Here is a 12,904-nt window from a genome sequence, read left to right on the forward strand (position 1 = left end):
TATAGGTGCATACAATTCTCTAAAAAAATATAATAAAAAAAAAAAAAGTCAACAGCATAAGACACATGCTCATTAAGTTCAGAAGGCACGGGAAAATTGCGTCTTTTAGGCCAACTGAACACTAAACAAGACATTGACCAAATTGTTAAAATTAACTTTTACGAAGTGAAAACACAAGGTGAAAGGGTAAAAGTTCTATAATGACACATGCCGTATCTTCTATTTTACTCTAACTGGGGTTAGAGCATGGGTCTCAAACTTGCGGCCCACGGGCCAATTACGGCCCTCGTGACGATATTTTGTGGCCCTCACCTTGATATGAAAGTTTAATGTGAGTTTTATATGAATGGCACTTTACCTTGTTGTGTGTGGAAGGTCCCTTTAATTACTTTTTTGGGTAATTTTGTGTCTTGTTTTGGTAATTTTGTGATGAATGCAATGAACATTAATAAAGCTGACGAGAGGTTTAGCGCAGTAAGTATCTTTTGCATCAAAGGATAATTTTTGCCAAATAATGATATTGTCAACATGACTTTAATTATACTGTACATGCCAGTGAATGTGAGTAAAACATATGCTTGTGTTATGTTATCACTATGTAGAAAAGTACACAGTTTTGTATCTATTTTCATTATGCATCACTGTAAATTAAATGTGAAGACCACAGTAACCACAAGATAAACAACAGCTCCTTTATTGCAATAGGCATGAACAAAGTGCCTGTATGGAATTCAGTGACAGTATGTTGTAATGTTATATAGTCCCACAATTAAAACCAGGGGTGTCAAACTGATCCAATACGGGACTGGTGAGGCTGAAGGATTTTGTTGCTAACAAGCAAGAGCACACCTGATTCAACAAATTAACTGAGTGAAGACATTTATGGTGGTCGAACGAGTCAAGTGTGCTTCCGCTTTGTGGAAATGAAATCCTGCAGCCACACAAGCCCTGTCTTGGATAAGTTGGACACCCCTGGTTTAGAGGGTACATGTTTAGATATGTTGGTGTGTTTCAATCTCCATATTACCTGTATGTACGCACAAATGGGAGGCAAATCCAAACGGCCTATAGGAGGCCCTACAGCCCCCATGGCCCACCCACAAGACAATTCAGAGGCTTTAGCTTTTGACACTCTCAGTTGGCTGATGGATGACTAAAGAATATATGTATAGGCCAGAAAAAACACATTTTTCACGACAGGGGACCTTTAATATCACAACATTATGAGGTTTTTAAGAGTTTACGTTTGCTATGTACCGAATTTCCCTCCGGAGATCAATAAAGGTCTTGTGATTCTGATTATGGAGCGCTCACACTTTTCACAGATAACCTGCCTTAATTATTGTGTCAAAGTGCCGATCGCTGACCGCTTCCCCTTTGGTTTAACATGGAGATGTTGCAGGTGCACAGCGATCCATGACGCACAGATTCCTCTCCCCGGAGAAAAAATGTGTGTGGGAAATCCTTTCAGAATAACTCAGGTGTGGTGGATATTTGATCCCGTATGTCATGTTTAATCGGGACAACAAGTTAAGTGTGGCTTATAAACTGATGCGTAAAAATTATTTTGGCAGCATTACGCACTGGCAGCTCTAACGGCTCTGACTAAATTCAATAACATTGGCGTTTAGAAAGATCGTGTGTTGAGGGACACTTCTGCCATGGTGCAGGTCTCTGATCCGGCTGCGTTAACAACCTTGTTGCTGATCCCAGAGCTGAGGCACTAAAAAGCTAATTTTTCCTGCCTCCAACCCGGAGATCACCACGTCCACCTCACGCGCAGTGGCAGTAAGTTGATTTGCCATTGTTTTGTCGATAATCAGCAGGCATGCCGGAGATTTCTAGTCATTTGCATGTCATCTGCGTATTCATTTTCTGGAGGAGCCGGGGCGTGGTTGGTGGCTCGTGCATGTGCGCTCAGTTCCCCGCTGGTTGGGATGTATCAAGGAAAGGTGCACTGAACCTGGCGTAAACACAGTTTGATACATGTGGAAGTGACTTTGCATACGTACTTTTCTAGTTTTGGGAGTACGCCATCTTTCTTTGAAAGCTACGCACTCTTTGATACATGAGGCCCCTGGGCTCTCAACTCAATTGACACCATCTTCTCGATGAGAAGCCGGGGTTCGGGGGAACCCCCCTGCCCTGACGGGACGTTTGTAGCTGGCTACACAATGGACGCGTGGGAGAGGTGGCGTGTCGTGTGCCTGGCGGCTCTCTCCGTAGAGGACATCGAAGATTTCTATCTTTTCGGAACCTTGATAACAGGTCTTTTGCTGATTGGATTAGGCATTGCTCTGGTTTATCGAGATACACAGAAACAAACCGCACTTTGGATTAAATCAAGGAGCGACTGACGGCTCTGGAAAAGCGACTGGATCGATCCGGGAGTCAGTATGGACATTATCGACAAGATGAGTAGCAGAAAATTGCAGCCACTTTCGCCTACAGCCCAAATTCCAATCTTATCTGGCCTCCCACCAAACAGCCCTGACTCAATGCCTTGCTGCAGTGATGATTTTTTCCTCCTTTCATCCCCTCGTGTTGTGTTGTATTTCTTTCTCCTTATCTCTGTCTTCCTGTCCTGTTCACCTCTGTCATATTGTTTGTGTTTGTTTATATGTTTTGGACGGGTTGATGGCAAATTTTGTTGTACTACCCTGGGCAATGACAATAAAGGCTTTCTGATTCTGATCACTTTTTTCTATATATTTAAAAAATATATTTTATCCGGCCTTGTCAGACAAACAGTCATGTCGTCCAAAATCTGATTTTTAAAGGATTTAATTATCTAGGTGAGACTCAATGGGCAGTCCCTGCACTTATGTACAGTTAGTGATGAGTGATGTATTATTTTAAGCAAAAGCATTACATACTTTTAATGAAATAAATCATCAGACACATGTCTACAACTTGGTTGATTCTTGCTCGAGACTTTCTGTTTTTGTGGAGGTCACATTTCTGATGACAAAAGACAGAAACACATACATGATAAAGATTTATCTGTGATGAAATGACGAAACATAAGAGATATCAACTTATGTAATGATATTTATGATGTAAATATTTGCCATAGCTACCTGTTGTTCTCAGCCTCCTCAGTGGACTCAGGAAGCTCTTTTCTCCTGGTCTCAGGAAGCAGGAAGCCGAGCGCTCCACTAATCAGGGTCAAGCTGCTGAGGACTGTGATGGGTATGGACCAGTGGTAGATGGACAAGATGTTGAGCAGTGGAGCCAGTAGTGCACCTAGTCTTCCTGACATGACTGCTAAAGCTGTGGCTGATTGTCTGAAAAGGTACAATCGTTACAACCCCTACTGGTCAAATAGCACATTTGCTGGCTCTGAGTTGCTTTAAATACAAGCTGGAAACATATACTTAATATACTTTTACATGTATTTTGGCCAATGTCCTAACCTTTTATTACTTACTGCCCAATGTGTCAAGACACTGAAAACCAGAGTAGGATGAAGGAATTCATTATATTCTTAAAAGCTTTGTCACCATGGCCTGGACAGTTTGCACAAAAAAACTTTAAACACCTACCGAACAGATGTCGGAAACAGCTCCTGCGTAAAGACAACAGCTACAGATCCAGCCCAGACAAAAAAAAAACGAGCTGCAACAGCTAAAGATGTCAAAGCAATGGCATGTCCTGAAATCAAAAAAACGAAAAACATTAATCTTGACTTAAAAGCCAACATAAACATGAAATTGATGATGACCAAACCAAACAGTTTACCTTCAGGAACAGCTAGCATTAATATTGAAGCAAGTCCTCCTGCCAAAAGTGTGGATATGTATGATATTCTTCTCCCAATAACCTCCAACAGCCACACTGCGAGTAAATTAGCTGGTATTTCAATTGCACCAAACAATAGCTGTGTCAAGAAGATGCTCAATCCAAATGTTTCCATATTGAAGTACAGGGAGAAGTAGCCAAGGGTCATTGAAAACCTTAAAAACAGGAAGAAAACAGAAGATATCCTTTGGCAATTTGGACATTGGCAATGCATATTTAATAAATGTCTGTTACTATACAATGACTATACATACGATTTTGGAAATTTCAGCTTACCATGCCAATCCAACAATGAACAAATATCTGGTCAGGATAGAAGATCTGAAAATGATTTTTATACCTCCTTTTTGCACAGCATCATTTATTACAATCTGAGGAAGAAATATGATTAATGTAATGCTGAAAATGTATTAACTGATGACTACATATATTAATATGCAATTCCAAAAATAAAACATAATTAAAGTAATCTTAAGGCAGTTAAAAAAAAGAAGAAGGAATCAATTGTTATTTTATTCTTCATTCTATATTTTATAAGGCTCAATTTTATTCTTGTGTTTTGTGTAGTAAATACACAATCTTTTTTGCTTAAAATGTTGTATGTGACAGCTTTAAGTTTCAGTACCTTTTCCAAAAGAGAGTCTGGAACAGTGCGTTTGTTGATGGTTGCTGCCTTGACAATCAACTGTTTCGCCTCTTCTGTCCTTCCTCTGCTTAACAGCCATCGAGCTGACTCCGGAATAAACCTGATGGTAACAACGAAAGGGACCAAAGGGACCAAAGTGTTCAAATAGTCTATAATTTAAAAAAAACAAACAATGAAAGGCAATAAAAAGAGTTAATGCACACCATACGGAGCTGGCAAGTACTGCAAGTGGAACTGCTGTGATTAGTTGAGTTAGTCTCCAGTGTCGGATGGCGTAGGCCACACCAGCGAGGATGCACTGCCCGATTGCAACACATAGCAAAGCCACACATGATCCCCATGATCTTTTGGATGGCCCGATCCACTCAGTAACTACACATAAAAAAGAAATATGGCATGTTTGGGTTACAAGTATGCTCATGTAACTGAATTATAACTAGGGATGGCACACATTAATGTTTCCCCAATTCAGAGATTCGAGCCACAGTTTGCAGTTCAAAGTGTCCTGTCAAAAGTTTTATAGAGGCCTCTTTTACAATGGTGGTCTATGGGGAAAATGCTTTTTGGGTCACAGAGTGATTTTTATATTGTGTGTGACCAATGGAAAAAATTGGCTCAAGGATTAACACCAGCACCGTTTCCATTTCTAAATAATATCCTGTAGTTTGTGATGTGGCATTATTATGAAATCTTTCCGTGTGTGCATGTTTGAGATTAGAAAAAAGAACTTCTGTGAAGTTTCTTTGTATGTATGTGATCCAACCCAATTTTAAAACTGGCTACGATTCTTAAACTCCAGTACTCTCAGCCAAGTAGCCATGTATTTAAAGAATTCAAGGTTAAAAGGAAAGTTTAAAATTCATGCTTATTATACTTACATTAACATTAATACATATCCAAAGTGTTGTCTTTTGTATTGAAATTGGTGTCTAGAATTATGGAATTTTAACAGTAATGTTATCCATTACTAAATTCATAGTTTGTGACATTCCTAATTGTTACAATGCACTGCATTCAGCAGGGTTCCCACATTCCCTACATTTTGGTACCCGGTGTGAGGCATATCACAGTTGACAATCGTTCATAATTGATCATTTGAAAAACACCTTCCTTGAACACTCCTCGTCCAGTCATACCTTAAAATTAATAGACTGCTGCGAGTCTATTTAACCCTGTAAAACCCAAATATAGAAAAACGCAAAAAAAATAATAATATTGCAACATTGGGCTTAATGGGGAGCAGAATCTCCTGTATTTCCACTCATTGTCATGAACAACAATACAGAACAAAGGATTCATTTGCAGGGTTTTGCTTTTGCCAAACCAGTATATAACATGAATAATAATCTCAGTCAAGTTGTTATGAAGAGTTATGAAATTTGACATTTATTTACATTATTTACATGAAGTCTGTGTGCACATCCACATTTATTTGCAGTGATAGTCCTAGAAGCAGTTCTTGTCCTCTGAAAAACAGAGGCGGACATTACACTCGCTGCATTGGGTATTAGTATACCATTTACTGCAGTGTCTGCAGGTCCCTGCACACATCCAGAGGGGGGTGTGCACATGATTTTTTGGAGGAGGGACCGTTTGGACTCCCATCAGTATTAGGACTGATAAAATCTCTTTTTGGCCAGTTATATCTGTCACGGGGCATGGTTTGTTTGCTTGATTGGGGATCAATGTCCACATTGGCTGGGCAATGAGGTTCTTGGTTTTCTTTGTCCACACAGGCATCACTATCTGATTCTTCGTCACTTGCATCAGTGTCGTCGAAATCTATGTCCACATCACTCTCTCCGTTTTGATGGCAATAACATGCACACTGTATCGAGGACCTCTCCTTGCTGGTGGCATTCTGAAATGGAAAAAATAAAATTGAAACAAATGTACACTGTATATACAAATAGCACACATGCTTACTAGATTCCGGATGACGAGCAGGAAAGATGGGGTGGTGGGGAGACTGATTTCATTATGAAGTGTTTACACATTGCACTGAAGTAGCCTATTCACACATTTCACTGGTCACACAATACTGTGTGGTTGACCTGTTGTAGACTGTGATTATCATCCTAATAGGAATGCATGTAGCATTAACACCTGTTCCAGAACAAAGCCACAAATGCACCAGGAGCATCCCCCACAACTGCTTTGACTACGAATTAATAGGACCATTTTCTTATCAATAGAGACTAAGACAAGGGGCAGACATGCACAAACAGAATGTCTTTGTTAGAAAGTCCTGCATTCTGTGATAAGGAGAAAAACTGAGTTACTTTAAGGTGGTTAAAAATCATTGTAAGTAAATGAAAATGTTTAGATACAGCAATATATGTTTGCACTTTAGTTTACATTACAATAAAATATGTAATCCAATATAAGCCTAAGGCTAGAATGTGTAAATCATGTGTAGTTTAAAGTTATATTGTGAAAATTTTAATTGAAGTTCCTCTCAAGACATTCCTCTCAAAAACAGGGCTGTTTTGACTACCACTCTGACCCAATGTTGTAATATTGCAACAATTATAAAACAAGCTCTATAAATCAAATGTAGGGCATATTTTCCACAATAACTACATATGTTCATGTTCTAGACACTGTAATAAACACACAAAAAATATTCAAAGCACTTTACTTACTTGAATCAGATGAATCCAGTCCAGTAAATTAAAGGGATGTTGCTCGATCAAAAAATTGGAGGTTGTGTGACTTCTTGACCTGAGAGCAGGCCTTATATACAAACGTTGGATCCAATCACATTGTGTGTACAAACAATAGGACTCAATGATCATGTTAATGTGGTTGAACCAAAAAAATAATAATTTAGAGGTTTTTTGGGGATAACCAAAATTGTTGTAATTCTGCAACACTGGGTCTTACAGGGTTAAGGGATATTGCAGTTAAACCAGATAGTGTCTAATCCATTCCTCACACTTTTGTACTTTCTTTTTATTAACCATTTGAAGCCATCAAAGGCATGACCCTTTGTAAACTGTGATGGACATAATTTATTATGTATAATCAAACAAAAACAGTAGTTAGTTGCTACAATGCCTTATCCTAAATATGTAAGTTTCATTGCTATACTTGGCAACAAAAAAAATGTGATTATTATATAAAGAGTCACTTATTAGAACACATTTTACTATAATTATCAGGTCTTTGGGTTTTTATTGCTTAAAGTTTGTGTATCCTTTCCTTAATGTATAAATCTGTTTCTTTACTCAGCTGCTTCAGTTTGAGCCATTTCTGTGGTAGTTTGTCAGAGATATGAACACAGTTGAGATTTATTGGGATTTTTGTATCCAAACTCACAAAAGCCAAAGAGCTAAAGTGAATAATGCAAGCTGTGATTTGTTTTTTACTTTTGCACTGAAGTTGTGACTCTTCCAAATCTTCTCAACCCTAAAACTAAGCCCTTCTTTTCTCTCCTTAACATTTATTCAGCAATGGTCTGCTAACATCAATGTATACTTAAAGGTGAATTGAGGAAAATGGTTCAATTCAATAAAGGTAAAGTCTGATCATGCAGTAAACACATCCAAAGATCCAAAGAATCAATACTGTTTTTTCGTTTTGTTTTTTCCATACTGGTTTTTAAGAAAGCTATTGTGAACAGAAAATTTAAGTTGCTTCCAAACTTTTGGCCTGTAGTGTCTGCATATAAGCTCAGTGTACATACCCAATATGATACAGTTGAGTCGATATCCTCCAAATCCAAGTGTCAACAAGAACTGTGATGCTATATATAAGTAAACATTGGGACATAGCGCTGTAGTTACACAAAATATGAATGCTATAACTGCTCCAGCCTGAGTTACTCGTTTGCGGCCAAACCTGCAATGGAAATAGATGAAACAAATGATAAAGCATAGATAGACACTGAAAGTATGTTAACAGTGAATTCTTGTCATTTGGCAATATCAGTGCCCCACTAGAACTGGGCACTAGCAATATGTGTTCGATACCAAATCAATTTAACACAACAACAGCAACCAACCAACAGCAATAATGTTTAGGTATTTCTGTTGTTAAGTGTAGCATTCATCATATTGTGGTGTCTTGTCTGCTGTCAACGAAACTACCAGTGCCCAAATAATTTTAGTTAATGCTACGGTTATGATGAAGTGAAATAGTTCACGTTATATCTGGTTAGTTTAACTCGTCATTGTCATTTTATTTACATTAAGCACTCAGGGACAACACTGGGTTGTGATTTAAAACACTTGTAAAACATGTTAAGTTTAGTTAGTGCTTATTGGTTTGGTTCAGAATAACATACTAACCACCCGAACACCTGCTTAATTGCTTCATGAGCTAAAGGGTTAGCATGCATGCTGGTCTCACTGTAACATAAAAAGTGAGTAACGGCAGTGAATGGTAAGTTTGGCTTGACGTTTTGGCTGAGTGAGACGAGTAATGCAATTTGTAACCACAGATATAATACGTGATAAGATGATGCTATGGTTCGGAGTTGCTAGCTAGCGTGCTAAAGTGGTACTAACGCTAAAAAGCCCTTTGTCCAAAGTCATTTCTACATTTTTTTTTTTTTTCGAAAATAACACAGCTGCTAGTGAAGTATAATATAATTTTTTGTCAGTAACAAACACACACGGTGAAATTGAGGTTTTGGATGGACTGCTCATGTTACCGTGCCAAAACAGCACCAAAAAGAGTCAAATTTACACTAACTCAGTGTAAAGGTACCAACACTCGAAAAGTGTTAAATTAACACTCTGAGGTGTGGACCCATATAGACACTTTAACACTGTAAAGCCTGATTTCCACCGGGCACGTTACAGCATCGTCACGTCAGCGCCGCGTTCGCCGGTGCAAATAGGTAACACTCTAATCAATGAGAGCATTTCCACCGCGCACGCTGCGTAACGTTACAGCAGTGGTGGGCTGTCAGGGCCAGCAAGGCCTTCTCTGCTGGCCTAACATAACCAGAAATCATGATCATAATTATGATAAAGGTTAATTTAATTTTTAATTTTCTTTCCCTAAATATCTAAAAGTATTCATATTCTCTTCATGTCATATTATGCTCCTTCCAGTGCTGTTGTTTTTAGGTTAAAGTTTTTATCCAATCAGAATTCAGCTATCTTATGTTGCCAGGCTGTATGAAATCTGCCCGGGCCTTCAGAATCAACAATGCGGGCGTCCGTGCACTGTAAGTGAACGGGCAAATACAGTTGATAGATAGTTGCGATAGCCAATCAGATGACGAGTTGTGTCAGTAAGGCCCTCTAGCTGGCCTCACGTTGAACGTGACATTTAAGCGTCCTGTTATTGGGTATGGATACTTGCTAGTTTGAGCCATGGCAGTGCTATGCAGATCAACAGAGTCACACCCGGCCGGGACTGTTAACGGTATGTAATTAATCTGGCACAGTGGCGCAGCTGTGTGGTTGTACTCAAAGCAACAGGTCACAGAAAGTCGTGATACGTCACGTTTTGACATGAAAACGTTTTTTTACAAAGAGACTTCTTTATTGTGTCGCTGTCGCCATAGTATGGCCGTCTTGTTATATATATTAAACTGCGATTTTGCAATGTATTGTACAATCTTGTTAAAGCTTGCATATTCTTTGTGGACTCATTTAATAAAACTTTTTGGAAAGATAATTTTAAAGACCCTTTTATTTTTAAGTTTTGACAGTAGCATATCAGATATGTTTTAATTGCTGATGCGGTATTGTTGATTTTTAAAATGCGCCGGATAATAGCCCATTTTGTAAACAACTGAGGTGATGCAATGCCTAGTAGTGCTTAAGTGTGTTTCTAACTACTCTCCAGTCCTGGTGTTATAAATGCTGGCAAAATGAAAGGTATTTATTGACTAAGTTGGACATCACTGAAGGCCTAAGTGTGAAATGCACCGCCCGCCACTGCGTTACAGCAACGTCTCAGCAGCGGCTCTCCGCGAGCATTAGGTAGGACTTCTATTTCTCCGCGAGACGCTGCCAAATCAGCGTAAATCTCAACAGAGCAGATCGCACCAGACAGGAAGTCCGACTCAGAATCAACGTAAAACACTTCCGTCCCCTTTCACAATAAAACACAATACACAGTTCATGCAGCCTAAAACTACTTCACATCAACATTATGTTATGACCGGGGCACCAGGTCACGACAAGAGACTGATTGTTGAAGTGGAACATCATACAATCATTTATGACATAACATATTGTTTTTATAAGGATAGATGGTCAGATCAACAGATCTTTCACGTCAGAGAAGCAAAGTAAGCTGTTGGTTGCTGTTGTTGTTGTTTACTTTATACACACAGTTTATCCATAGACTGTATAAATAGAGTTTAGAGTTCACGGGATCTCGCGGTCTCCCGTATGGTCAGGATTATCGCATGATCTCGCGTGTATACGGCCGGCTCGCTAAGCTGACGTACCGCTGCTGTAACGCGCCCGGTGTGAATTGACGCCGGGCAGAAGACGCAGCAAAAACACGGTGGAGATGTGCTGCTGCTGTAACGCGCCCGGTGGAAATCCCCAGTAAGAATTGATCTTAACGCTTTTAATTTGGGTATGCTGAAAATAAATGAAAGTATTGCAGTCACAGTGTGTGCTGACTTTAAAAGGTGCATTCATTCCTATACCTCGAATATACCGATAATCCCAAACAGTTTAGTCTTGGTTTTAAAATGGATTCCCACAAAACATCACAAATCAGGAGGTGAAAAGACAAACAACAGTGTCTGTGTTTCCAGTTCAGTAAAAGTAAATATTAACAAAGTAATTATTCACATCATATACCAAAAATACTGTATGCACTACTTACGATTCAGCAAAAGGTCCAAATATTAAAACACCAACAGCAGAACCGCCCAAGAACACAGCTTGAATCGTTTCCACCAACTTAGCTTTGTCACAAACAAGATCAAACTGTTGGAAAAAATGAAAAAAAAATGTCATTAAATGTAGCATGAAAGTTAGAAACGGATTAACAGATGTCTTGTCTACACTCATCACTTACATCAGTGACTATGGTGGCCTCATACAGGCTGTTGCCATAGACCCATCCATTGTGGCACCCTGTGGTCTCATTGAGTCCGTACTCCCTGATGTCTCCAATGTCCCAGTCCACAGGAACAAACATCTGACACCTGCTGAAGGTCCCATCCTCCTCCCGGGGCAGAGTCAGGTTCAGCTGCTCATCTGTGGTCAGGTTAGAGTCAGCCTGAAGGATCCAGTCTGTGTTACAGTGTCGCTCTGGATCAGACTGGATAAAAAGAAGGCTTGCCAAAAGAAAATTCTGAATGAAATTTGGACCGCAAAGGGAAACCAGAATGAGCTTTTGGAATAATCCAAATTCTCCAATGTTCTGCAGGATCTCTCCAAACTCAGCCATGTTGATGTCAGTTATCTCACTGTGTTCAGACGACTGCACCACAGTTTTAAACAACATGTTTGTGTTTGAGCACCAAGTATTATTGAGTCCCTCCTCCCAACAGAGTCCCGGGCTCTGCCCTCAAGTGCAACAGCCTGAGACTGAGCCAGGAGTTAGAGTTGACACAGACTTGTTTACCAATTTTGAATTGATTTTATTTTGATGTGGTTTAGCAATGACACCCTCAGACACCCACTTTTTTTCTAGTTATGCTGTATCTATGGAAACGTGTTGTAGAGACGTAAACTTTGCCACCTGGAACATCTGCTGAACAAGCTGTGAACTCTAATACAGGGCTAACTGCACTATTTACACTGTTGACACAATCGGGTTGGTGAGAACCATGACTTTGATTTTATGGCCGAATATGGCAATCCTATCCAATTGTCATGTCCAATTTAGAGAGAGCTTTTATTATTATTATGGTAAATGGTAAATGGAGTGCACTTATATAGCAATTTCATCCAAAGCGCTTTACACTACACACTACGCTCATTCACCCATTCACACACACATTCATGCTGGTGGCTGAGGCTACCAGCGCACACTGGTGCCACCTGCCACCTGCCACCTTTGGGAGTTCATTCACACACCGATTAACACAGCATCGGGAGCAATTGTGGGTTCAGTATCTTGTTTGCACAGGTACCAATACCAAATTAGATAACCTGAGTCACCACTAAAATGTATGGTTGCAAAAATGATGTAATTATCCATTTTCATCCCTTAGATTACAAGAAGAATGAATCAGATGCAGAACCCACCCAGATGCACGGTCGATCGTCCTGGTCTTCAACATGTTTCAACATTTACTCTACACAGATTGCAATGAATATTACTAGAGCTGACGAGAGGTTTAGTGCAGTAAGTATCTTTTGCATCAAAGGATCATTTTTGCCAAATAATGATATTGTCAACATGACTTTAAATTATACTGTCAATGAATGTGAGTAAAACAAAAGCTTGTATTATGTTATCACTATGTAGAAAAAGTTGTATATCTATTTTCATTATGCATCACTGTAAATTAAATGTGAAGACCAT

General features: G+C 39.3%; 1 protein-coding gene across 1 annotated transcript; it reads right to left on the bottom strand.

The window, feature by feature from the left end:
* Position 1: 1 nt before the first annotated feature.
* On the bottom strand, positions 2-11,882 carry LOC131980459 (solute carrier family 22 member 13-like). Its single transcript, XM_059344706.1, has 10 exons — positions 11,447-11,882; positions 11,252-11,355; positions 8,136-8,290; positions 4,651-4,819; positions 4,427-4,547; positions 4,078-4,172; positions 3,742-3,956; positions 3,546-3,654; positions 3,081-3,287; positions 2-2,961 (listed from the first exon to the last, which is right to left on the bottom strand). The coding sequence occupies exons 1-10, from the start codon at positions 11,876-11,878 to the stop codon at positions 2,907-2,909; spliced, it is 1,662 nt and encodes a 553-aa protein (XP_059200689.1). The 5' UTR covers positions 11,879-11,882; the 3' UTR covers positions 2-2,906.
* Between the last annotated feature and the right edge of the window lie 1,022 nt (positions 11,883-12,904).

Source organism: Centropristis striata, chromosome 11 (genome assembly GCF_030273125.1).
Source record: "Centropristis striata isolate RG_2023a ecotype Rhode Island chromosome 11, C.striata_1.0, whole genome shotgun sequence".
Classification (NCBI taxonomy): Eukaryota; Metazoa; Chordata; class Actinopteri; order Perciformes; family Serranidae; genus Centropristis; species Centropristis striata.